At 37.7% G+C, this 26,302-nt stretch overlaps 2 protein-coding genes across 3 annotated transcripts in view; one reads left to right on the top strand and one right to left on the bottom strand.

Annotated features, from left to right (window-relative positions):
- LOC140148896 (centrosomal protein of 41 kDa A-like) overlaps positions 1-8,678 on the bottom strand; it is a 32,529-nt gene extending 23,851 nt beyond the window's left edge. Inside the window, exon 1 of the mRNA XM_072170994.1 lies at positions 8,632-8,678. Coding sequence (XP_072027095.1) covers positions 8,632-8,667 — 36 coding nt within the window. The 5' untranslated portion in view covers positions 8,668-8,678. The remainder of the gene's footprint in view (positions 1-8,631) is intronic.
- A 158-nt stretch (positions 8,679-8,836) lies between these two features.
- Positions 8,837-26,069, top strand: LOC140148871 (mesoderm-specific transcript protein-like). Of its 2 annotated transcripts, none has more exons than XM_072170963.1 (12): positions 8,837-9,046; positions 10,986-11,182; positions 11,576-11,655; positions 12,846-12,923; positions 18,477-18,607; positions 18,726-18,796; positions 20,440-20,480; positions 21,804-21,871; positions 22,164-22,265; positions 23,472-23,548; positions 24,551-24,614; positions 24,973-26,069. In XM_072170963.1, exons 2-12 carry the CDS (start codon positions 11,029-11,031, stop codon positions 25,118-25,120), a joined length of 1,014 nt encoding a protein of 337 aa, XP_072027064.1. In that variant the 5' UTR covers positions 8,837-9,046; positions 10,986-11,028; the 3' UTR covers positions 25,121-26,069. The 2 variants fall into 2 exon arrangements, with proteins under 2 accessions (XP_072027064.1, XP_072027065.1); XM_072170964.1 differs by having other exon boundaries at positions 8,837-9,050.
- The last annotated feature ends 233 nt before the right edge of the window (positions 26,070-26,302 follow it).

Raw genomic sequence — 26,302 nt, 5'->3', positions numbered from 1 at the left:
AGTTTCCAACTACAAAGACCTAACTTTTGAGATGGTTTGCATGTTTGAAGGCGCAAAATTAACAATAAGGCGCCCGGTTATACCGCCGTGTTCAGCAAGTCATTATCACGACACTTGTAAACAAACTGTGTTCGAGTTTGATTGACAGATGACGTCAAGACGTGATAAAATCTTTTTATCTCTGTCTTTGATAATAGCTGTTATAATTTTTTTGAGCATAGCACCTACTTATATTAATACTGACTTAAAAATTGTACATTTTAGGTTCTGTTCACAAATTTTTTAGCAGTTGACCAGGAAGAAGTAGGCCCTACTAAAACCATGATACTAGGTACAGATAAGAGCAGAACAGAGATGAGGAACGTGGAAAGAATGGGGGATAGGTGACAACACCTGGGGGGCAACAAAGAAGTTGATTAAAATGAATTAAATGAAACGACCGATCAATGGTACATAAATTAGGGAATTTAATAAAATTGTTCCAAATAAAAACTCTGAGGGTGGTGATACATTTGTGAATTTAACAACCGCGTAAGACGGGTGACCGCTATAGCTAAAATAATAGTTTCTCGATCATGAGAGCTCAATAGGCACGCAATGACAACTGCGTCGGCGTACAACGATGTCAACATCTACGACACACGCTTTGTAGCGCTGCATTTCTACTTCTACAATGTACTTGGTTACTCGTCAAAGCCTTCTCAGCATCTATTCTAGACGAGGGTGCTGCCGATGATGGACTACTTCTACAATGTACTTGGTTACTCGTCAAAGCCTTCTCAGCATCTATTCTAGACGAGGGTGCTGCCGATGATGGACGGTTCGTGCATGTGCCAAATATATACAGTCAAGGTGCAAGTAAAAACAGTGATGCCAACTACTCGTAGCGAGTTCGGTGGATTTTGGATTTTTTTTACCAACCCCCACAAATTTGGTATCACTGGAAAGAGCATTGAAAAAGAAAGCCAATGATGCAAAAAGTACCCCAATACAACAAAGTATAGGGAAGTTATGCTCTTTTAAAGGTCAAAAATGTTCGTTTTGTGTCTGACGGTTTTTGTCTTACACAAGGTCTACCAAAATTTGGAATACACTTTTGAAACCAGTTTAATAACACTTTGAGTAGTTGAATTATATGCTGTTGCAAGACTTTTTATGTGTAAACTTAACTAAATATCATATCAACCTCATAGCTTAAAAGTATAGGTAAGACAACTGCACTTGAAGATTTAGATACATTTGTCAGCATTTCACAAATTCCTACCTTTTACTACCTACCCATTTTGTACCATGAACAACAACACTAAGGTGCAAATATCATTTTGCTGACTACACAGGAGTGATTCAAATGGTATATCAACTTACCAGAAGTTGGAGATCTCCCTTTCTGTAATCTTCTGGAAGTTGACATGAATACACTGGTTTCTCATGGTCATACACAACATTATACCAGGATGGGTCACACACAGTGCATTATGGGAAGATGTTTGAGGACAATTGATAGTTGTCACTTACACCAAACACGCACACCCCACACCCCCACACAAAATATTCACATCCCAGAAAACCAACGTCGACTGAGGTTTTTCCAATGCAGTGATATAATTGTGTTTATAAACTGCAATGCATCCTGGGAAGACATACAACACTTTCAGGGTTTCCCTATTCCAGTGCCCAATATTTTGATATCACATGATATCTCTTCCCATCATGCCCATGGTGCTAAGAATTTGTTGATGCGGAAAGTGGATTGATTATACTTCTTTTATACACAAAATGTCTTAAAACGTGTTATAAATCTTTAAATTAGTAATAATTACATGAAATATGATCATAAATCACATAGATGATGCTCTCAATGCGGCACCAGCCAAGAAGTTCTGGCTTCGACGACACATTTTGACAATGGTGATGATCACGTAATTTTCACATTTAGCTGTTGTGCTTCCTTGTGATAGCCCCAATCCCAATGAAACTTTGGCAATATACTCAGAAAATTCTAAATTTTATCACAATCTATGTTTTATGTTTCATCAACTCCTTATCAGGGTTCGCGCCAGATCGCGTCTTCGCGTCCATGACGCTTTTTTTGAGCGCCAGACGCATTAATTTTGAAATTAACAAACCTTCTGCGTCCGACCGGACGCAATTAAATTTCAATGTCGGTCTACAAATGTTTACAATTTACGATGTTGTTTCTTCATTGACTGCATCATTTAGTTGTAAAAAGTCGTAACAAAACCCAAAAAAGTCGTCATAAAACCTGTGTAGGAAATAGCGAGGCGCCCTAATAGTTTACCCAACTTGGCGCTGTCTAGTTAATTTTTCTTATATTCCAATGCCAATTTCTGCCGATGCCACTGACGTCACGCCACGGTCAGAGTCGGCCGTGGTAACAGTGCATTGCATATGAGTTGCAGGGACAAGTACATGGCGACATCCTCATTATTATGCAAATTAGGTTGACCCATGCAGGGAATATAAGATCCGATTGCGATTGCACTTCCTGTTCTGCCTTGGCTGTAGAATTTTGTTGTGACGATGGCGGACAACATGGCAGAAGATGGAGACGGAGACCGTGGGGGAAAATATCAAAAGAAATTTCAGAGATCCTGGCTGAAAACATTCCCCTGGCTCTCCGTCTCTGATTCTAATGACAAAATGTACTGCAAAGATTGTTTGAATGCGGTGGAGAAAGGGCATGTGCCATCGTCGAAAAACAATTTCAGTATGCTTTCAAGAGGAAACGTATTCTGAAAATAATTAAAGTATCTTCCAAAATTATGGTACTGTACTATTCTTGAGAACTTGACTTCTTATTGTTCCTTGTTGTTCATATTCAAGATGAGATAATTGAGATTGAAAATTTGAGATTATTTCCTTTGCCCCTCAGTAGCTCGAGATACTCTAGCTAAAATACAGGTTTACATTTACTATCTTACATTATCTTGCTGTATTTCAGCTAGAGCTCCAAACGACAAGCTTCCGGGTTTTTTTGGAGAACAATACTGTTAAGTAAGATGAAGAAGAAACCCGCCTCGGAGCCAGCCCTACTCATTATTTCATTGTACTTATTGCAATTTGCCTCCACACATTACGTAATCAACACAAAGCTTTTGTGAGGATTAGTGAGTGGATAAGAAATTGACAGTGGAGGATCTGAAGGACACGCCGATTGTTAGTTGTCAATCATGAATTGCCATAGCGTATTAATATTTTACTGCATGGCATTCTGCAAACACCAAGACAAATTATGCCGTATTTTTCCAAAGATCATCTCATATGAAGTAAGCTGAATGCGATCTGTACTTTTGTAACATTCCGATCGCTTTTGATCACCTATTATCGGCGAATTTGCTTGAAAACATGTGAGTTCATGTTGTGTAAACATAATTAGCATAGACACAAATGAAATTACGATGCAATACAATGCAATTTGAATGCGCAGCAGATCTATAGAAATAACTTTGCCCGGTTTTATGCAGAATTAGACCCTGTCTGCCCCTCAGCTTTGGGCCCATTCCAGTTACAAACTTACAGTCATACTTCATCAGTTGAATTCAGTTCATCTATTAATTTAATATTTATAATTTTACTCAGTATAACTCACCCTAATTCAGTACAAACAGTATTACAGTAATGAGTAAACATTACATTACACAGTAACTCTGGTATTGCTTTTTACATAATTCCACTTTATTGATTCCATAGTCCATATACATGTAGTTCACTTCACTTATAACTGCAGTTACTACACTGCAGTGGGCTCTGGGCCAGTGTATGCACTGTGCAGTGCAGATCGGCCGCACATAAAATGTTTCTCATATTTTGATTCAAAAGAAGCTGGACCCCGAAAAAATGACCCCGGACCCCAAAATTTGTGGAAAAGGGGGGGGTGAAGGGGTCCAACGGACCCCTTAAATTTTGACCCAGCGCCAACCCTGCTCCTTATATGCATTTTAAACTGATTTTGAGAGTAGAAAATCGCAAAATTATCTGGTATTTTTCACCTAATTTGGACTGATCGCACTCCGTTTCTGCTTCGTCTGAATGAGTTTATTTTGGTATCAGAAGAAAGGCCATTCTTTGAACTTTGACATGATATGAATATTTATTAGATGACATCATCAGATACAGTTGTGTAGTAATCTAAACAACGTTGTTGTTTCGAGGTCAGTAGGAAAATGGCGTCGGATCTGATTAGACCGTAGAATTTTCACTCTAGGTACGTCATATTCAGTGACTTATTTCACCAATTTAAGGTTGGTTTTCGTGCAAAAAAGAAAATATGTGGGTAGATTCATCTATTTATTTACCAAATATGTTTATATTTGTCGATATGGCACTTTTGAACCCTTCTAAATAAATCAAGTTTGTGAACCATTTTTACACACGATCAGATATAAACTGAAAAATCCTAATTCCACCGAACTCGCTACTACTCGGTGCTGACGGCTTCCTTGAACTGCTCCAAGGTGGGCAGCTCTATGGTGATGTGAGGAAGCTCGTCCCAATCTTTCATGGTCCGGGGGAAGAAACTATACGGCCATTGTTAGAATATGGTGATGTTGTATGGGATTCGTCTTTGACATGTGAACAGGTTAATTCTCTTGAAAAAGTGCAAAAAAGGGCTTGCAAAATAATACTTGGCAAGAAATACAACTCATATACTGATGCAATTGAAGAATGTGGAATTCAGACTCTTTCTGACCGTAGGAAAAATCACAGTGTTAAATTTGCTCAGTCTCTGCCAAAATGTGACCGTACGAGCAAGGCTCTATGCATGGCAGAGAATTGCGCAATTCAAATTCCATCACTCGTTTACCTTGTAGAACTGAGCGGTTCAGAAAGAGTCCAATTCCACACTTCATCAACTTACTTAATGCTTAAAATTGATGTTTTGTTTCACCCATTGATGCAGTTTAACAATTTGATGCAATTTAATTTAATTATTTTGATGTGACAATTTTTATGGTATGGGTATGACAGTGAATATGAGTGCATTGAGTGACTTGGTGTGTATGCATATTATTTAGGGTGACTGTGTTTGGAAGTACATGTAAGAGGTGCGCTCAAGAGTGAGGGGGGGTGTGTGTTTGTGAGGATAAGTGTGGAAATAAGATTAGTTAAGGGGTTTGCTTTCATAATTATGTGCAATATAATTTTTGTGTTTTTTTATGCTTTTTGATGCTATTTGATTTGGTGTGTGGTAGCGTATTATTTGTGGTCACTGTGTTTGGGAGTAAGAGGTGTGCTTAGGTGACAAGTGGGTGTGTGTGAGTGTGGTGTGATGGGGTGAGTGTGGAGATAAGCTTTTATAATTATGTGCAATATAATTCTGAATGTTTTTCTTATGTTTATTTCTTGTAATATGTATTTTAATAACTTTTATGTGTAATAATAGTAAATAATTTTTTGATGTTTTAATATTGTAAAAAGTGACGCAATTTGGCAATTTGCCACGATGTTATTTTCAATAAATATGAAATATGAAAATAAATATAAATAAATATATACTTGTATGAATCTGAAGATGTGCTCAGTCTAGTGAATCTGTGCTGGTGTTAACTTCTGGTTGCTCTTCCTTTCGGCGTGATGTAGTCAGGAAGGGGAACAGCTACCTGATGGTAGGGAGTTCGGCGAAATACGGTATGGGGGAATTCCTATCTGAACGCATGGGGAAATACCCTTTCAAAAAATCGTTGTTTAGCATGGAAATTTTCATTGAAAATGCATCTAAAAAATTACAAGTAGTTTTGAATATATTTCCTTTCATTTACCATCGCCTTTTTTACATTTAATTGTAATTTACCTTACAAAAAAAAATTGTAAAATCAGCTGACTGTGGCGTAAATTCGGTTCCGTGATTTCACTAAGCGCCGCCATTTTGAAATTTAACCGATGTGTTTGTTGTCATTAAAATCCATTTGTTTTCTCTTGTTTGACCCGGAAATACTTCATGTTTGGTATCATTTTGAAGCTTAGAAAATAGGGAACAATAATATTGGGTCAAATTCATGCGCAGTATCTCAGGGTTGACGTCATATCAACAGATTCAGGGATAGACGAAAAAGTTCGAAATTTTTTCGTAATTTTTGCGTGGAAACTCATCAAATTTTGTATCACAGACTTGCAGTCACCACGAGTCACCCATATAAAGATAAAATTAAACCATTTCTACTTCATAATATCATGTTACCTTTCCAATATGAGCTGCCGCAAAATGCCGCAGCAGGGTTTTCCACAGTATGTGGAATCAAGAATGTTGAAAAAAGCTTAACATTTAGTCTCTTTACCAGTCGTTTTTTGTGTAAATAATTATTTTGGTACTCATGATCTGCCGCATGACTGAAGCATGATGGGATAAGAAGTGTTTACGGTGTAACGTAATTTATCAGTTGTGTGTAGTACCATCACTCATGCACTCTTCCCATAATGCATTGCGGTGCATTATGTGAACTCAAAGTAAGCATGCAAGGGATTTTTCAAAATGTTTTTAAAAATGCATAGGGCAGAAAATATAATAGTCATAAGAAAAATAAATATAATTTGTGCTTTATTGATTTTTATTTATTGAGATTTCTTTTTCATTATCTATTAAAGGGGCATTTGTGATGGATGGCCTCATCCTCCACTTTTCTCCAAAAAAAGTTGAGATTTTTATACCATAGGAAAGCTCTGGACTACATAATGTTATGTCCAAAATATATCTTGCAGATTCATTCGCTTGGCAAAAATATCATCAAATGTGTATTACGTTGTGAAATGAAATTAAAACACAGTAAAAAAATGGAGCAGTCTAATGCACACATACATGTATAATCATGCATATTGCATAACTCGAAAACGCAAAATCTGTATTACCTGAAATTTTGGGAGTCGGTTTTTTTCGTGGATATCTACTGAGAATTGTCATAACAAGTGGATGCTAGAATCACAAAATACCCATTTTCACTCTCTTGGCCATATAATTTTCTTTATTTTTCCATCACAACAAAATCAGAGATGCCGCTCTTATATATTTTCACCCCGTTTTGAGACTTTTTATTCTAAATTTACGCACTATTTCAGGTTTTCAGACTTTCCAAGTGGTACTTAGTGGCATCTCTGCATAATATTCTTTTAAAAAAAAAAAAAAAAAAATGCAATATGGGATGCTGAAACAAACTTTTCTTGGCCTTAAATTAAATGAGACACTGAACACAAAGTCGTAAGTTAAATGAGACACTTTGAAACAAAGCTTTTTTATTAAACTTGTATTGTCTAAATTTCTTTATTTTTGCATGGTTGGTCAACAGCTCATTTTCCGCATGCACACTGGTGCACTTGCAGTTGGTGCTTTGCACTGAACTGCAGTTTGTCTGTGATCCAGCTTGAATCTTGATCTGCATTCAGAAATAAAGCAAAATGATTAGTTTGATATAAAGTTAGCATAATAATGTTCATTTATGTTCACAATTCTCAACACATTTTTGAACAAACGTTAATCCATAATGGTTCAACCTATTAAATCACTTTAAACAATAATGGTAAGAGCATTTGATGCTCTTTGAAATACCTAATACCATGGTGTTTTGGTTTTAGAATACAGCTTGTTACCAATATTATTAAGGAAATGCAAACCCAAGTTTGCTGCCGCACCAAATGTACAGACACTTTGCGTGTACCAAAGCAACTTCTAATGGCCATAACTCCACCATACTTAAAGCTATTGAGCTCATTTTTTCACCATTCTCTTAGTTTTTCAACACTCTTTCCAGTTTGTTAATGTTCTATGAAAAAATCCAATTTCCACCGAACTCCCTACTGATGGTTGAGGATCTTGTACATTGTCACTATAATATTTACAGTAAATTCTTGGCCAAACTGGAACATGCGCGTTGCGTCCATGTAACATACTAAGTGTGTACGCAGTGTAAGGCGCGTGTATGCTTTCTTCTGTACCGCGCTATATTCGCGTGTGTTTATCGCGGAGCCACTAGCATGACTAGCGTTTATACTTATAGTGTTCCAGTTTGGCCAAGAATTTACTGTAAATATTATAGCTATAATAATCATATTAGGCAATTCTTGGCCAAACTGGAACATGCGCGTTGCGTCCATGTAGTGCACTAAGCGTGTACGCAGTGTAAAGCGTGTATACTTTCTTTTGTACCACGCTATATTCAAGGCGTGTGTTTATCGTGAGCCACTAGCGTTCACAGTGTTCCAGTTTGGCCAAGAATTACTTAATTTGATTATAGACGTGATTGTTTGCGCCGATCCTGTGCGTGCACAATCGATCGCGCTATCGTGTCATTCCACTAAACTTGCGACATTACGGAGTGCACTCAGTACATTCATAATCTCATGATCGATAAATTATTATTTTAGCTATAGTAGTGATACATGTATATAAAATGACAAGCAAGCAAGTCAGTGTCAGTGACAGTGTCATGCATGCATGGCTGTTGAATTTGACAACTTCATTCAATTTCAAATTTTCGTCAGGCAAAAATGGGGCATAGCATCTCTTTGATACGTGTTGTACATTTCCCGAATGCTTCACGATTTCGAATATGTACAGGCCATTATGCTTAAATTATTTACATTTGAAGAAATTAACTTTATTTTTCAAAACAAAATACTTACATCTGCCGATCGCGAAGATTTACTGCGAGCCGCCATGACTACTTGCAACAAACTGATATGCGCATGCTCAAAACAATTATATGAGGGATGTAGTCCATAAATTACGTAGCACTGACTGGCGTATGCTCCAATGAAAAGTACATTGGGTAAATACGTAATATCTGAATAAAATGTTTACCCTATATTCTGAATTACCCCAAATAAAATTCACACTTGCCCTACATTTCTTGCATGTGGATGTGTTGCTGCTGGAATTTGTACTGAAATTTACCTATTTCTGTTTACACCGTATCTACATGTATCTGGAATTTGCACTGATTTTCTTCCATTGCTATCATCATCAAATCATCAGCAGACCAGTCATTGGTCAAGTTCTGAACTGCAGAGTCAGACACAGCACACAGCCTGGCAGTCAGTGAGTAAGCTTAGTTTTATTAGTAAAGTAAAGCCATATTTTGACAAATAAGATTTATATTTCTTTCACACAAAATGTTAGTTTTTACTGTCAGATATGTCCCCTAATTTTGAACAGGCTAGCGGTACTCTGAGCCTTCATCAATGAAGTTGACACCAATTCGGAAGAATCAATTGAAGTCTCAATCAAACGGCGCGCTTACTCGGCGATCTAACACACGATCATTCACTCAGCACCAAACACACACCAACATTTACAAGTTCTCAAATGTGCCGAGAACAGTGAGAGACTGGAATGACCTCCCCCACAACATAACTGAAATTACCAGCACTGAACTGTTCAAGGAAGCACTACACAGCTACTTCAAAGCAAAGGAAAGCAACATAAGAGACAAAGAAAAACACACGCATGCGCAAATTCCTGCTTGCCTTATTCCACTTGGGACGTTAAGCAGTATCCGAGAAGAAGAAGAAGAAACTGCCTACATACCAACTGTTCGACAGTCTGAATCAACCCCCTGCTCTGTAACGCATTCAGGTCACTTCTTAAGCCATATCCGATTATGTGACAACAGTGCAGGCCAGTGCTGTGCCATCCCACTTGGTAATCAGGCCTGGAAATCACCTTTTTGTCCTGTCTATATGTAGCAGGCTTTAATATAGCTTTCCATCATCATGCACAACAAGTCAGAATTACTGGTTTAAATCGGTAATAAAATATAAAACAAATCTAAATAGATGTTTTTGTTTTAAAACGTAATTTAATAATCTATGAAAGAGATAATTACCTAGAATTTCAGAAAACATGAGAAAAGTTTTTATTGAAGCAGCGTCTGCTTTATTTATAGAATCAGCACAGCTCATTATTAAAATTACGTACCGGTATCACCTTTTGGAAGCTGTCGTCAGCACCATTTTTTTTCAAAAAATATTTTTGGCCAGAAAAGCAAGTTATAGGCCCAACATTACTTGTTATCAAGGTTGGAAACCAGAGAAATAATGCTACTAAAAAAAATGACAATTCTTTTTACAAAGTTGGATAAAGTTGTACATTTTAAATTTTAATTACTTTTGCTTCTATTGAACAGCTAACAATGCATATTAATTCAACTTTTAATACAACTTTGTAAAAAAAACAATTGGCAATTATTTTTTTAAGGCTCAGTATTTCTACGGTTTCCAACCTTGAATAACAAGTGATTTAGGGCAGGCCTATAACTTGCTTTTTTGGCCAAAAATTATATTTTTTTTTATAAATTTTTTTTTATATATCAATATGTCGAGATACGTGCCGATGACATAATGCATGTCGACGATAGCCTTACTGCGACCATCACCATGGCCACGACAGACTCTTATACACTGTCCAAGTGTCCATGCTCTTACACAAGGTCCTGAGCTCACACTGTCTTCACTTTTGCGACTCATGTAGCGCCTCTCTTATAACTCTCAGTTTTGAGCCGAACAAGTTTTGCTGATCACTGACTGAATAGATTCATCAGGTTTGTAGATATACAGATTAAATAAATTTCTGTTGCACAAAACCAGAAATAAACTCACGATTTACAGTTTTGTCTATCATGGTCATTATTAATTGGGACAATGCGAAAATCCTTTGCAAGGAGTGTGACCCCAACTCAAGACACATAAAGGAATTCATCTGGATCAGGAAAAGAGGACCCAGCATCATGAATAGAGACGAGGGGGCCCACTTCTTAAGTCACATATATGATCCTTTCCTGGCTGATACACCATCTACGGTTGGGATCCGGCAAACCGGAAGTGGTGAGGATCTACCATCATCATTCTGAAGATTTCTATCAACCATTATAGACGAAACCGTTAATCTTGAGTTAATTTTTGGTTTTGTGCAAAAGAAATTTATTTAATCTAAACACAAGTTTTGCTGATGCGTTACTCTTGATGATTCTATTTTTCAGATTCCATATTCAGTGACATATGAAAGATACCTAGCCTTGCAAGATGCCATCCACAAGCAGTATAATACTTGTAAGCTTGGTTGTTGCTATAGCCATCTTTATTAACTATCCATCACCACCATTGACTGGTAGAATCAAGAAATGGAAACAATCTGGCCAGTATTTTGAATATAAAGGACACAACAGATTCTACAAAGGTAATTATTTTATATTTATGCTGTGCATCAAATAAATATTCCAGTGAACCGGGCCCTACTTTTTCACAAAAGTGTCACCCTGTTATTTTTTCCCTTGGTTTCATGTAGCCAGTATCATGAGGTTGAGGAGGGTTTTCCTTTTTCCTTATACATGTAATATTTTACGAGAGAAAAAAAATTGCTACAATTTGGAAATTGGTACGTGCATGGAAATTGAATGATACTATTCCTAAAATTAAACTTGCACTTTAAGGTACAGTATTGAATTGAGAACCTGTTGAAATCCTTTGATCATGAGATTTTATAATACTAGTATTGCCTATCTATATGTTTTCTTTGTTCTATGTATGATAGGTTCCTTTATTTTAATCATATTTTAATCTTTTCATGCAGAGTCCAAAGGAAGTGGAAGAGATGAAGATATACTTATGATATTTCATGGATTTCCATCATCGAGTTATGATTACAATAAGGTATGTATACAAAGCATTGTAAATTTTAGTATTATACTGCCTCTTGTGTGATGTACATGTATGAAATGCTATTTGTTAGCATATGAGAGCATTCAAGCCTCAAAATAAGCAGATCTAGACCAGGAGCCACACATTTGGAAAAAGCAGCTCCTGGTCCTGTGAACAACCAGGAGCCATTTTTTTAAGAGCTAAGAGTCGTTTAAATTTCAATTGTACACATTAAATACAAACCCTGCTTTAACTACCAGGCTCTATTTGGAAACAAAACGTAGAGCCTGGTTCATACAATTTTGTTGTGAACCAGGAGCCAAAATGTTATGACCATTGGGTAAATGGCTCCTGGGTGCCTGGTTATTTTGAAGCTTGCATGCATTGCTATATTTTTCAAATTTCTGTCACTACTAAGGTAAAAGAATGTGATTTGTGAAATGTGAACTTTTTTTTAATTGCTCTTCTTGCAAGAATTCATACATCACTATTACAAGATTTTCCCTTCCAGTTGCAGTGAACCACTGATTGGCCCATGTGGTTGTCTTTTATAGTGCCTAGGTGCCTATATAAGTTCTTGACCTGTGTTAATCCTCATGGGCTATTGTTCCCTCTAGCATTTTATCGAAAAAAAAGTCTTTTTCAAGTACATTTTAATATCTGCAGGCAGAAAGATGAATTTAATAGGTATGCTGGAGGGCCACTCCAGTTACTGTTCCAGTTGCTGTAAAAAGTTGCATGAAAACGCATTGTATATATAATGTTGTACGGCAGCGTTATGATATGATTTTGCGCCATAACTCATGCTGGACATCATAATATCAGCCTGTTGAACCAACTTTAGAAATAAAGGTAATCCTTATTTTTTGACTTGCTACCATGAAATGAGCATAAAGTCACAAGTTGGAAGTTTCAAGACACCCTGGCCACTGCGTTGGTGTTTCTTAACACCTGTTCAAGCCAGTATGTCTGTATGTCCTTTGTCAGTGGGGCATAATGGGCCATTCTTGAAGGACATATTTCTGGTTTGTACAGGTGTGCGGAAAACAAAGAGTATCCAGTCAATCAGGATGTCTCAAAACTACCGATTTGCGACTTTATGCTCATTTTGTGGTAGTAGGTCACATAATATATTTAACCATTATGCAGTTACTGATTCACATGTGTATTTTTAATTCTTTTTCCTTAAAATGTTCCTATAGATTTGGGATGACCTGACAAAAATGTTTGGTAAAGTTGTAGTTCTTGATTTCCTTGGGTATGGACTAAGTGACAAACCAGTAAGTTGAATATGTAATTCTGTTAATTAGCTTATAACAAGGGGTGCATGTTGACACCAGTCTGTCAAGAAGGTAACCCAATGAAAGTTACTGGTCAGCTAGACAGGAGTCAGAAATTCTGGAGTCATTATGAACAGGCTAAATTGCTACCAGCCAGTCAGACAAAGTCCCGGGGGGCCACTGTAATGGTGAAGGGGGGTATCAGGCGCGTCCGTAAATTCACGTAAAAAAAAAGGGTACGTTACGTGCGTAACGTGAATAGGGTATCAAATTCATGTAAAATTGGTGTAAAAGGGTATGTTTTTGGAGCTCTTACGTACTTAGGGTAGTTTTGCCAAGTTTGGGATTTTGTGCTTTCTCCTTCATTCATGAAAAGTGAAAGGAAAGTGTCTTCTTCCTACACCCCAAAAGCAGTTAAAAGCCATCTTTAAGCTGTCAGAGATGACAGATCCCTATACTGGCCCAGCTAGCATACTAAACACGAGGTCCCCGGACGAGGTCACAACTTGTTCAGAATATACAACCAATCAGCATGCTTTTTCTTAACTGTGGAGTCAATAAATTATGAGGAAAAATATAAGAGGATTTCCGATTGGCCGAACCTCTTTAAACTCATTAATATTCATAGTCTTTGTGGCTTCCAGCCTAGCCTGAGTCCCTCGGCCCCGATCTCGAAACAATCAACATGGCGGAATAAAATGGCCGTTTCTCGATTCGGGCCTGAGAACGAACTGTGCAAAAAAGTGGGGCGATTAATTCTTTTGTATTGTATTGTTTTTACGCAGGATCCTGCGTGCATGCGCAGTAGCTCAATATGGTTGACGCCTGCGCAATACTTGTTGTACTGCCATATATGGCAGCTGATACATGATGAATATTCATGAAATAACATTTTTTGTGAGAAATCAGAGCAGAGACAGATCATCAGCTTGTCTGTGTAACCGTCCATAGGAAAAACAACAAAATATGTTTAATTTCAAACCTGGTTGTCAATGCTGAAACTTTGGCTGGAGAAGTTGAAGGTGACGTTGCTGGTGATCTTTTAGACTGTTTATTTGAAGTCATCGGTTGTTTTAGAGCAAAATAGGAGGCATTTTTGTGCCATGTAAACGGCGATCGGTATTTTCTTGATTTCAATTCACACCGGCATAGCCATAGGCCTACCATGCCATGTTCATGAATTGGATGTGCACTTTCAACAAACAGCCTGATTCAACTACACGAATTGCACACCGTGATTTGTATGTTATTCATTGTCAGTGCAGCCTAGGCACGGCTATTAAAGCATGTAAGTACTACAGATTCCAGAAAGCTACTCAGTCATGCACGGTCTCAAGACAGACAAAGAAATTCAACGGCCATGCCCGCTGTCTGAATCTGAATGGTACTGTCCAACACTCCTTGGTTGCTTGGCAATGGTAGAACCGTAGAAGTAGAAGTACAATGAAGTAAGCCGGATTGTCGGTCATGTCAGTAGGTCTGTGCTGCACTCAAATGGCACAGCCACTTAGTTCACCACGTAAACTTGTATAAGTTCCTTGTACTAACAGCCACTTGACTGCTGAACATGTGAAAGTTTAGTACCAACCTGTCAATACACGGCAACTTGCCTCACCGAGAACTGTGCTGTGCAACTGCACGAGTCCTAGTCCTACATCATGTACATCAGACGCTGCACTGCACTTGAAATCGAATGGATGGTATTCTTCATGTTAAAAAAGGTAAGTTCATGTCTTCATGCCAAATCATGGGTTGGATCTCACTCAATTTTACAAGGAGACTCGATCCAAAAAAATTATGACTAGGCATAGCATGCCTAGGCTCGGCTTCATGGCTTAGGCTTAGCCACAAGTATTCAAATGTGAGTAAGCCTAGAAGAATGATAGGCCTAGCCTGTCATGATATGTTTTGCATGAATGTAGGACAAAATACTGGTCAATAGTGGTCATGCTAGGCCTAACAGTAGTAGTAGTACCATGACTATGTACGGTACATGTAATCCTATTTACCTAACCTTTTCCAAGTCTACGGCTGGGCCTTGCACACATTTCTCCATTTAGGCATTACACTTACCGTAGTACTATGGCTGGGCCCTCGTGCATCGTACCGTCGATCAGGGCATTATACTTGCCGTAGCTTGTAGTCTACGTCTACGCATACACACATTAGTCTAAGATTGGACCTATTATACACACATCGTATCGTTATGTATGCATGGTGTTACACTTGCATGACTTGCTGTAGTCTACAGCCTAGCCGTGTACCTACCGTTATTAGAACGTAAGTTGCGTAACATTGTGACGTAAGTTACGCAACGTAAGTTACGTTTGTAAGTTACGTTGGGTAACTTAACAATGCAATGCAATGTAAGTTACGCAACGTAAGTTACGTTGTGTAACGTAAGTTATGTTGCGTAATTTCACAGCGTAAATTAACAATGCAACGTAAGTTATGTTGCATAACATAAGTTGCGTTGCGTAACTTAACAACGCAATGCAACGTAAGTTACGCAACGTAAGTTGCGCAAAGCAACGAAGTTACGTTACGTTGCGTAACGTGAAGTTACGCTGCGTGAAATTAACAATGCAACGCAAGCGTAAGTTACGCCACGTAAGTTGTTTGACGAAGTTGCGTAATGTAGGTTACGCAACGAAGTTGTTCAATGTAAGTTACGCTTGCGTAACTTAACGCAACATAAATTGCGCAACGCGCAACATAAGTTACGCAACGTAAAGGAGTGTCACGTTGCGTGAAATTAACAACGCAATGTAAGTTACCGACGTCACGTAAGTTGTGTGGACGTAAGTTGCGTAACATTGTGACTACCGCATCGTAACACTACTATACTGACTACCAATCCCGTACCGTAGTCCTAGGCCCACTCCCAACTGCACATTTATACATGACTTACAAACGGTATGACCCCCTATCGCGGGCTAATTTTTTTTTACGACTCCCTTATCTCGAGTCAAAAGTTTTATGACCCCCTCCCGCCTACACAGACTGACGACAAATTATTCATCACCGGCACTAGTAAGGCGCGAGGCATGCAAAACTTAAATGTGAAGAAAGTGTGTGGAGCGTGTTAAAATTTTGATCATAGGGTTAAAAAGCGTAAAGAAGGTGCTTGTGGAGCGGCAAAAAATTTGAATTATATATTATTTTGAATTAACTAAAGATTGTACGTACATTTTGAGCGTAAATTGAAAGAATGCACGAGCCGCTTCAACAAATTTTGAGTCATCAGCCTTCTATTCTATTTTGGGGTAAAAATTATAACCCCTCTATTTTTGGTCTAAAAATTCTATGATCCCCAGTATATTCATGACCCACCCCTTCAAGAAGAAAATGAGAGCCCCTATAAACAAACACACTGGTCATAGAAACAAAATACACGTGAAACAAGTAAAACAATTAATAAAATAAACAGTAAAAAAAGGGAAATATTGTATTACAATCAACATATTTTTTTTCAATTTCCCACGTGCGTATTAAATGATGAAGGAAAAAAAGGAAAAAACAATGCATATTTTGCAAGTCAAAGAGCTAAAGCATGAGGAGACGAGTGACAACTCAAAAATGCATGGAAAACGGCCTGGAAAATGATGTGTGAAATTAGAATGAATAAATATTCAGGCAGTACAAATTTGTTTATTTATTTATAATTTCATGTCAAATGTCATGATTATAGTAAACAATGCAAATATTTCATTCATAATAAATCATAACATCCTTAAAAGGAGATGCTGTGACCACGTGATAAGAACTAATTAATTATTCATGAGCTAATAAATGCTCCAATTTTCGAACGCAATCGTTACCAGTCCTCACCTGCCAGCACAACCCGATGACCGTGCGTAAGCAGTTGAAGGACTGGTGGATCAAGTCTACTTCCAGCCCAGAAAATTTGGTTGATCGGAACATGGTCTAAAGGAGCAACAAAGCAACCACGAACTTCTAGGTTTGTAAACAAGCTGTGTCAATGAACTTTTGACATGTGTGAAATTTTACCGGGGTATTTACCATGTTTACAAACACAACGATTGAATAATTTGGAACTATTTTGGCTTTCTTAAAATATAAATCAATGAGTTTCAGGATTTTGGTTGGGTTTACCACTAAATCCAGTATGATAATTAATGCTCTAGGATGTTTTAAATCGAGACGAAATTAGGAAATAAACCAAGCTAAACTGGCCGTATTTGCCGTCTTCTTCCAACTTCAATGTGTGGTTTGCAATCGCCATGGTCGTAATTTGCGTTGGACTTGCAGTTCAAAATTCTCTTGGATATGTGGAGAAATGGGTACATCCCAATCCCAAAGAATAAATTCTACAATATTTCATTAAAAAGGGTTGGACCTGTGATCCAAAAAGGGGAAATTATTGGCCCAAAAATCTTGAAAATATTGGACATACTGCATGAACTTTGAGGTAAGCTTTAGCACCACGTTAACTTGTATGGCTCAAAATTCAGACGGCTTGCCACAAATTGCTAGCCCTATCATGCCACTCGCCGCCTGGGTTCTGTGTGTTTACTTGTTTAGGGGTAATAATTGCATCAATTACTTGTTTAGGGTTGGGGAAAAGACAACTACTTGTTTAGGGTATCAAATCGTGCAACTTATACTTGTTTAGAGGGGAAATTTCAGTCTCGGAAATACTTGTTTAGGGTGCTTTTTGAGAGTCCTCGGACGTGCCTGATACCCCCTCTTGACACTATAGTGGCCCCCCGGGACAAAGTTTCAAGTACGTCAATAACTGATAATCACACTTGCTGATACCAGCTTTTGAGACCAGGTGGCACAAAATTGCATATAATTATATGTACCAATGGCAAGTTTTAGCACCACAGGAGTTACCCCTCCCCCTCTATCTTGAATCTGCCCCAGTAAGAACAAAAACATCACTGAAATTTTTATAGAGTTTCGGGCAACAAATGACAAATTTTAGGCAACTTTCACCAATTTCCCCAGATTTTGCCTCCAAATCAAATTTAACCGGTTCCAAAAAGAAACAAAAATTTGCTTACTAGAATTTTACTATGATTTTAGGCAATTTTACATGAAGAGTCTCCCATCATGTGACTATGTTATCTTTTACTGGCATGTGGCGACATGTACCAATGGGTAGCAATGAACAAATGTACCTATGTACCAGGGGGAAACAGGCCCCTTTGGTTATGCCACTGGATACTAGTTTGGCTACTAGGATACCATTGTTTGTGTAGTAAAATATATTTTTATATATTTTTAATATATTGCATTAAAATGCGATCATGATTATGAAATTTGAACGTACGACTGAGTTTCAGTAGTTGTTGATTAACCCCCTGAGCACTACCTAACATTGCCTCTGATTGGTCAATTATATGATATCTTCACTTTAATCACCAATTAGAATTGAGCTTTGCATATAATTCACCCCAATTTTTTTGTGTGGTGAAATTATTCTAACAATGTTGCTGATTGGTCCAATCGATAATGAAAACTTCTTTTTGACCAATCGGCAGGTAGTTCTCATGAGGTTAAAGTTTCTTCTCATTTTAAATACAGCTTGGGCACAATTATCTGATGGTTGAGCATGCAGATTCTGTGGAGTTTCTACTGAAGAAATTAGGACACAAACGCTACCATATCTTATCTCATGACATGGGTGACACGGTAGCACAGGAGCTTATACATAGGTAGGAAACAGGATTTGATAAATCTGTATCTCTGTATCATGCTGTCTGATAGTTTCTGTCAAATTTGAGACAGTACTAAGGCAATAATTATTGGTTTTGTTTTATACTTTACTTCCAGGCAGAATAAATTGACTGAGGCTGGTAAAAAAGGAGAGCTAGAAATATTGAGTGTCTGTCTCATGAATGGAGGTAAGAGTGTGATGGGTTGAGAAATGGTAGGATTGCTGAGAGCTGACTGACTGGGGATAGATGAAAAGTCAGGGCCCTATTTTTTTTAAATGGGGAAAATCCACCATAGTAGCAGAACTGCCCACCCTTCTTGATCCTGCAGAAGACTTCCTCATTTGTTGACAATCTTCTGTCTTCTGCAAAACATAATCTTCTGCATTTGCAGCCATTTGGCTAAATCTTTTGCATTTACAGCCATCTGGCTAAAAAATCAAAACAAAATCAATTCTGGCGTTTCACAATACGATGCGCCTCCAGCGGTCGCTGGGTCGAGGCCAAAATACGCAGTGCATCATGGGAAAATGAGTCGACATCCAAAGACCGCTTAATACAAATACAATACAGGAACATGTATCATTGTGGGTTTAAATGTCATTATAATGATGTTACATGCGAATGCACACTAAAACAACAATTTACAACTATAGTAGATCCATTTTCTATCTATTGATCACAGGGAATCCTTCGTGGAGCTGTTTTCAACATATTTATTATCACACTCGCTAGAAAATTCAATAGTAGCTAGAACGGCGATGTCGACTCTGGAGTCAAAAATTTAACTGCCAAAAGCAACCGCTGGCGGCGCATCGTATTGTGAAACGCGAGAATTATACGCCCACTGGTCTGTCCTTTTGCAAAAAAAGGTTGATTTTTGGAAAGGCATTTTAAGGGTCTCAAAAAGCTAACATCCAGGAGCTTTCAGGGTGCTGATCCCACGCAAGGGCTGCTGTCCTTGGCGCAAGAGCGCCACATTCTAAGCTTTTTTTACACTTCTCAGAAATCTTCTGCATTTACATATTCCAATGTTTGCAGCTCTGTAGTAGACCCCAAAAATGACAAATGGGCTACCTTTAGGCATTGTGTCTCTTGGCTGTAAGCCCCAAAAGCCCTTTTGTCAGCAGTAATGGTGGGATGTGGTTTACATGTTTCACAAACCTGTACAGATGTGACTACAGATGTTTTGAACATATCTGTAGTATCATTTCAGAAAAATAACTCTGAAATTTAAAATTTGAAATGTTAACCTGTAAAAAATAATTGATTAACATGATCTATTGATAATGAGTTTCACTGCATATTATTTCTAACTACAGCGCAAAGGTTGTAAACAATCAAACAATTGTCTGTACTGGTGGACTATCATTAATGCTGGGAAACATTTGACAAATATATTCAGAAACTTCTGATTACAGTAGCATAGTGTTAGTCATAGCTTAATATGGGGAAACCGAACCCGATTTAGGGGGAATAGACCATTTTCTGTGATTTTCAATGGGATTTTTCAAAATTATTGTATGATGCTATGCCACTGTCTGGTAAAATCAAATACAATCGGTTACATGATTTCAACATCTGCCCAATAGAGGCCGTCAGCCTTTCGCCATCTTGTGGGTACAAATGATACGCAGGATTCTGCGTCGGACACTATGCGCAGGGCGCAGCTTGCCACGCAGCTGTTATCACGCATCACCACGGTGATTTTGCTGTTCACGCATGGAGATTGAACGACCATCGCAGCCTGTACCCGCAAGATGGCGGCATATGACGTCATGCTGACGGCCTCTATTTGCATTCCACTAACAGTTTATTTTCTGTAATTGCAGGTATTATCCCTGAGACAATTGACATGCGATTATTACAAAAGGTCAGTATATATACAGGAGAGTCATGTGTAGCTAACCTACAATTTTTACAACTCAATGATGTTCAATTATATTGCCCCAAACAATTTGAGGGTAAAATGTACAACAAGGCATGCATATTCAAAAAATTGTGTGCGCTCCGCGCGCATGAATGTTAAGTATTTCAATTGTGTACTCTCAAGCTTCAAATCAACAAAATTTGCACACTTTACAATTTGGGTGTAACACTGTGACTGCAATGAGTAATATATTGTAACTCCTAATGGTAATTTTTATTTAGCTAATGAGTTAATAACATATATTTTTGGTTTCTTTTTTAGGACATGAAGGGGGATCAAAAAAAATTTAGACCATAAAAAGTGGGGATCAAAAGGATCAAAACATTTTTTGATGTCCTAGGTTCCAACTTTTCCAACCCCATTCCACCAAAGTATTTTATGAACACTAATAACAGGTCTTCTGAACATCCACAGGAATGTGATGTGGATCTCACACATAATTATTCAATTGTTCTCTTACCGCTCCATAAATTTTCGCAGGGGAGTGATGTGGAGTCCACCTGTAATTTTAGAAAGTCAAGCCTGCTCATAGTAGAGAATTAATGAGAAAAAAATGACTTGCCATATCATGGAAACTGTTTGTGTATGCTAAGTTCTTGGTAAAAGAATTGCTTTGAAGGATGCATTCCCAGTGAATATATGGGAGAGGGGGGGGCTGTGTAATAACCATTTCCCCCAAGAGATGGCAACAATTCCAAATGACACTTCAAAAATTGCTTTCCCCACTCTCAAGCTGAATTTATACTGCATCGCTGAGCCATAGCGATTGGTTTTGGGCCAACGAGGTAGAGTGCTTTTTGTAGCATTGAGAAAAGTGCGCTACCTCATTGGTTAGCGATGGAATATTAATTGAGCTTCAGAGTGCCACAAAAATGCCTGTTCTCTATTGCTTTCCCTTGTTGGTTTGTCAAGAAAATGAAACCCATGTTTTACTAATAGTTCATCTTGCTAAATGATGTGATAATCTCTGATACCTGCCCTATGTTATTTGACCTGTCCAAGTGTTTGCCCAGCAGCTCGCAAATCTCTAGTCTTGAGATTATATTCCCAGAGCACCTTAGGAATCATAATAAATAAATAAATAATAAATAAATAAATTTCGGATTTATATAGCGCCTTTTTCCAGCTAGATCTTGAAGGATTCAAAGTGCTGTAATTTCGCTGCCATGGTTAATCATCACAATCATTGACTCATGGAATTGACTTGTTGCAGCAAATTAAAAATAAGAAATATAATTTTGATGTTTTTTTGTTTACTTTTAATAGGTGATGCTGAATCCATGGCTTGCACCGATTGCAATGAGACTCAGTAATAGGATTATGTTTAAAAAAGGGTAAGATTCCATCATTCCACATAACTCATTTAAGGTTGTAAATTATCTGACTGCTGTGAGGGTGATTTTTCCAGATGAGGAACTGAACACTAAGACCTTCCATGAGTGAAAGAAGTTTCAAATCAAATTCTTAAGATTTCAGCATTAGCTGTGGTGGCCATCCAGCTATCGGAGAATTCAAGGAGGAAGTGTCATATTCATATAGTTTATGTGTGTTTATAGGACATTGTGTCACTGAAGTTAAATTTGCCCTCCTTTATTTCATTTTAATTGTTTAATAAACATGATGCAGCTTTGGAGAAGTGTTTGGTGAGAAGACTCAGCCAACTCCTGAAGAATTTGATGATTACTACTCAGTCATAGGCTACAATGATGGACATCTGGTCACAAACGAGTAAGTACTGCATGCATTCCATTCATTCCATTAACCACCCAGGGCGCTTTAATAAGTTATCTTTACTGGGCAGTCAATTTTCCCATTGTTTACATTTACCATCAGTAAGCATGCACTACACCATCTGGGATAGCTCTCTGTTAGGGCACCACCAATAGGTAAGTGCATAACAAACTTTGCTTGAGAAAATGGCACCGACCACAAACGTAAACAGACAAAGAAGGAGGTCAAAATTACTGCAAAATTTGTATTTTTATGTTTGATGTGGTGATGTCCCTGTGGTGTTTTACTTGAAGTTAAATTAAGAATAAAAAAATACCACCCCCTGATAAGCTTGAATTAGTAGCTCTAATGACAATCTCAACACCAAACTCTAAATGTAATCATCACTCTAACCATGACCCTAAACCCTAGCTCTGTAATTTGACAGTCTTATCTGCTCAACATACTTGACCAATAATCTTCTTAAATCTTGCTATTTAATTTCATTTGAACTGATTACTTCAAAGAAATCTTTTCACAGTAACTGATGTATTTACACAAACTTCAACCAGCAAGGTTTTTTTTCATATGATAACTACTGATGTGCAGGGTTCCCGCTACACTGAGTTTTGGGGTCTTTTAGCACAGTAAAATCATAATGGACTCCATAATTTTAAAATTGTGAAAATTATGGGGTCCACCTGGACCCCATCATTTGAGACTAACATGTGAGAATATGTGTCTAAAGACCCAAAAAAATTGTTTGGGACCCCATAGTTTTCAAATTTTGCAGATTATGGGGTCCAACTAGACCCCATAATAGTTGGACCTAGCGGGAACCCTGCTGGTGTGTGTATAATTGTTTCATTCACATGAGTGATGAGTGTCATATAGCTCAAGCATCATTCCAGTAGCACTATGAGTTTAGCTGTGTTAAGGAATTTAAGGACCTAGGTGCAGGTGCAAACTAGAAGTTACATAGTAGGGGTTCTCAATTACATTGGCATGCAGGCGGAGGGCCAAAATCATTTCAAAGAGTTGTGTTTAAGGGCCAAATACACCTTGCTTGGCTATGTTTACTGTACATTTTAACTTTAAGAGCTGTTTAAGGGTCAACCGCAATTGGTGGATGGGCTGGATCTGGCCTACAGACCACCAGCTTTTACACACCTGTATTGTAAAAATGTGTTTATAAAATGGATCTGTACAATATTATTTTTACAGTTTGATTCAGTACCTGCCACAACGGTTTGCAAATAGAGATAAGTGGGTTGGTGCTCTGGAACAGACCAAGATACCATGTAAGTCATATGCCTCATAGCTCTTGTATAATATTGAAATTAATGGGATATTCAAACTATACATCACATGAACAACCTCGATTCAATAGAAAATTTTGGAAAGAGCACCGTGGCCTGACTGACTCTAGTGCAAGAGGTCCCCTGCTGGAGGAGGCAAATATCGACTGCAGGTGGAGGCAAATATCAACAAAAAAATCCACTTTCTTCATATATATTGCATTTGAATTGCAAGGCAGATGCAGTGGATTACAAAGACCTCACAGTCTGTTCCAATCATGGTAACCATTGGCTGTTCATACCTGGTCATCATGGGAGATCATTGGCTGATTAGGTTTTAAAAGAAATATTAAATTTTTTAAAACATATAGAAAGTAGAGGGGTTGCCAATTGGACCATACTCCTTGTTTAATTTTGATATAAATACTCACATAGTAACAATTAGGACATAGATTTTGAGGGGTACCAAACCAGGGGGAGTTGCCCCCAGCCCCCTGCTCAAAATACCAGGGTAAAATTGACCAAACGTTGTAATGCGCATCTTCCTTTAGCCTGGTTTTAGGCCACATTTGTCCTAATTTTGACCTTTTATAGTGTTAAAATTGCAAATCTATGCACCCATTTGCTGCTGTAAAGTCATTTTAGTAACACGTCAGTAGGATGATTTGGAAATGTTTCCCCCTTGGCTCAGTGGCTCAGGAACATTCCTGCATAGGGTACATGGTTATGTCGCATTGGTAGACTATTGCAATTACATAATCACGGGGACTGCCTTTAGAGGAGAGTGAGAGCCGCTCTCTACTGCTCTCCTTAAATATGATATAGGAGAGTGATTTTTAGCTCTTCTTAGTTGACCATTTTCTCCTTAGATTATATTGTAAATGCTCTAAGCAGACCTCCTTGAAGGCTCCAGAAGAGCTATTTAATGCTCTCCTGCAAATTCCAAAAGACAGTCCCTGAATCATAAGACAATAATCTGATATGAATTATTTACCTTTTCCCTAGTGCATATAATATTTGGACCATCGGATCCTGTCAATCCTCACAACACATTCCTGAAGAGATACAAGTAAGTCACATGTTCTATTTTAATCTAGGATCCCGGGAGGGTCACTCTCACACATAAGTGCTACCAACCCCCGTTGCACCCCTAAATGGCGTTATTCACATACCCCTTATATAAATGTTAAGGATGTACATTATACATGTACATAGAATGCATCTAAGCTCACACAAACTAAAGCTTACAAAGTTTGATAACTATTGTTCAATGTCTGTGATAAGATGAAGCAGAGCAGGGCTGTTTTCAAACAAGCAGAGCAGGGCTGTTTTCAAACAATGACTTTGTCATGTCACATGTGTATAAGCAAGTAAGACTGGTTACATGTAACTTTATGTGTGATTTTGTTTTGTGTCATTTTTCACAGGGAACTGGTGCCTCATTCTGGTGTTACAGAGCTGCCGTCACATATAAGTCATTATCCACATCTGGAATACCCAGAGGGAGTGGTGAAAGCTTATAAACAATTCTTTGAATCATGGAAACGGAATGAAGCATCCAAGAAACAGGAGTAGATAGAAATTTAACCCCTCCTCTCAAAAAAGGATTGATTCAGCATCCCATATAGGTATAGCTTTTAAAATTTAAAATATGCCTTTTAACACATATTTTTTTCAAGGTTGTTAATACTCAAAAAAATATAAGGTTCATCATGAAAAAATGGACCAAATATGCAATAAAAACGAATCATTCACATATCTTTTTTTTGATATAAACAAACAAATAAATGAATAGCAATAATAATTATTAGGGTTTCGGGCACAATTTGCTTATAGTCTGTCTCGTCTTAAGTTAAGAGCAACATCATGTTTGATTTTGCAGTAGCAGATTCCAATCGTGCATGTTAACCTAATCCTGTGGGCATATACACAATTTATCCAAACGCCGGTAACGCAACAGCATAAACGCACTGATTACAATCTGCCACTGGTAAATCCAAAATGGTGTTACTTTCAACACACTGTAACCTGTTGTATGAATCTGTTGCTCTGGGAATACACTTCTTTGAATCTCCAAAGAGAGCCTCAAATTCACAGCTGTATGTGGGAGTCAATTTTGATACTTTTATGAGCACGATAATGCTTGACTTTAGAAAAAAATTCTAAAAACTTCCAAACTCTGACTTCACATAAAAACCATTTGAACTGAAATACATTTATATGTGTTTACATTTTATTTTTTTACATTTATTTGTTCAGATGCAAAAAGCGATTTGAGATATCGGGCAAACATAACTTTGCAAATATGAAGATCGTAATAAATAAAATTTGCTGTTTTTCATCATAGTTTCAAAAGTATACATTGCATTTTTTAAAGTAGGGTGTCAATTAAAAGCTTAGCATTAAGGGCAGACGTTGCTGGCCTTAACACAAAAAGTTTGAAGTGGCATATATGTGCCCATCCACCACGAACTGGTCGTAAAGTCTGCATTTTCCATTTTGAGATACAATCAAAAACAGTAATTGGATTTCTATGTTGAATATACTAGGTATTTGACCTTTGATGAACTATAACTTCACTTCCAGATATCCGATGAAGCTGGTTGACACTGGAAAACGAAAACGTCCTACATTGGACAAATCGTCCTACTTTTTATCTGGCACAACAATGGAGAATTAGTCTCACAATCTTTTATCTTCCACTTAAAAGTAGGACGCAAAATAAGACGATGCCCTCCAATATAAGACGGCAACCAC

Source organism: Amphiura filiformis, chromosome 3 (genome assembly GCF_039555335.1).
Source record: "Amphiura filiformis chromosome 3, Afil_fr2py, whole genome shotgun sequence".
NCBI lineage: Eukaryota > Metazoa > Echinodermata > Ophiuroidea > Amphilepidida > Amphiuridae > Amphiura > Amphiura filiformis.
This window is presented reverse-complemented; position numbering and strand designations above follow the sequence as displayed.

Bases quoted from the DNA above. Each gene is read 5' to 3' on its own strand.
- LOC140148871 (XM_072170963.1), top strand. From the start codon at position 11,029: ATGCCATCCACAAGCAGTATAATACTTGTAAGCTTGGTTGTTGCTATA. The intron at 22,266-23,471 runs GTAAGTACTGCA...TTATTTTTACAG, and splicing joins GGACATCTGGTCACAAACGA to TTTGATTCAGTACCTGCCAC. The intron at 23,549-24,550 runs GTAAGTCATATG...CCTTTTCCCTAG, and splicing joins GGAACAGACCAAGATACCAT to TGCATATAATATTTGGACCA.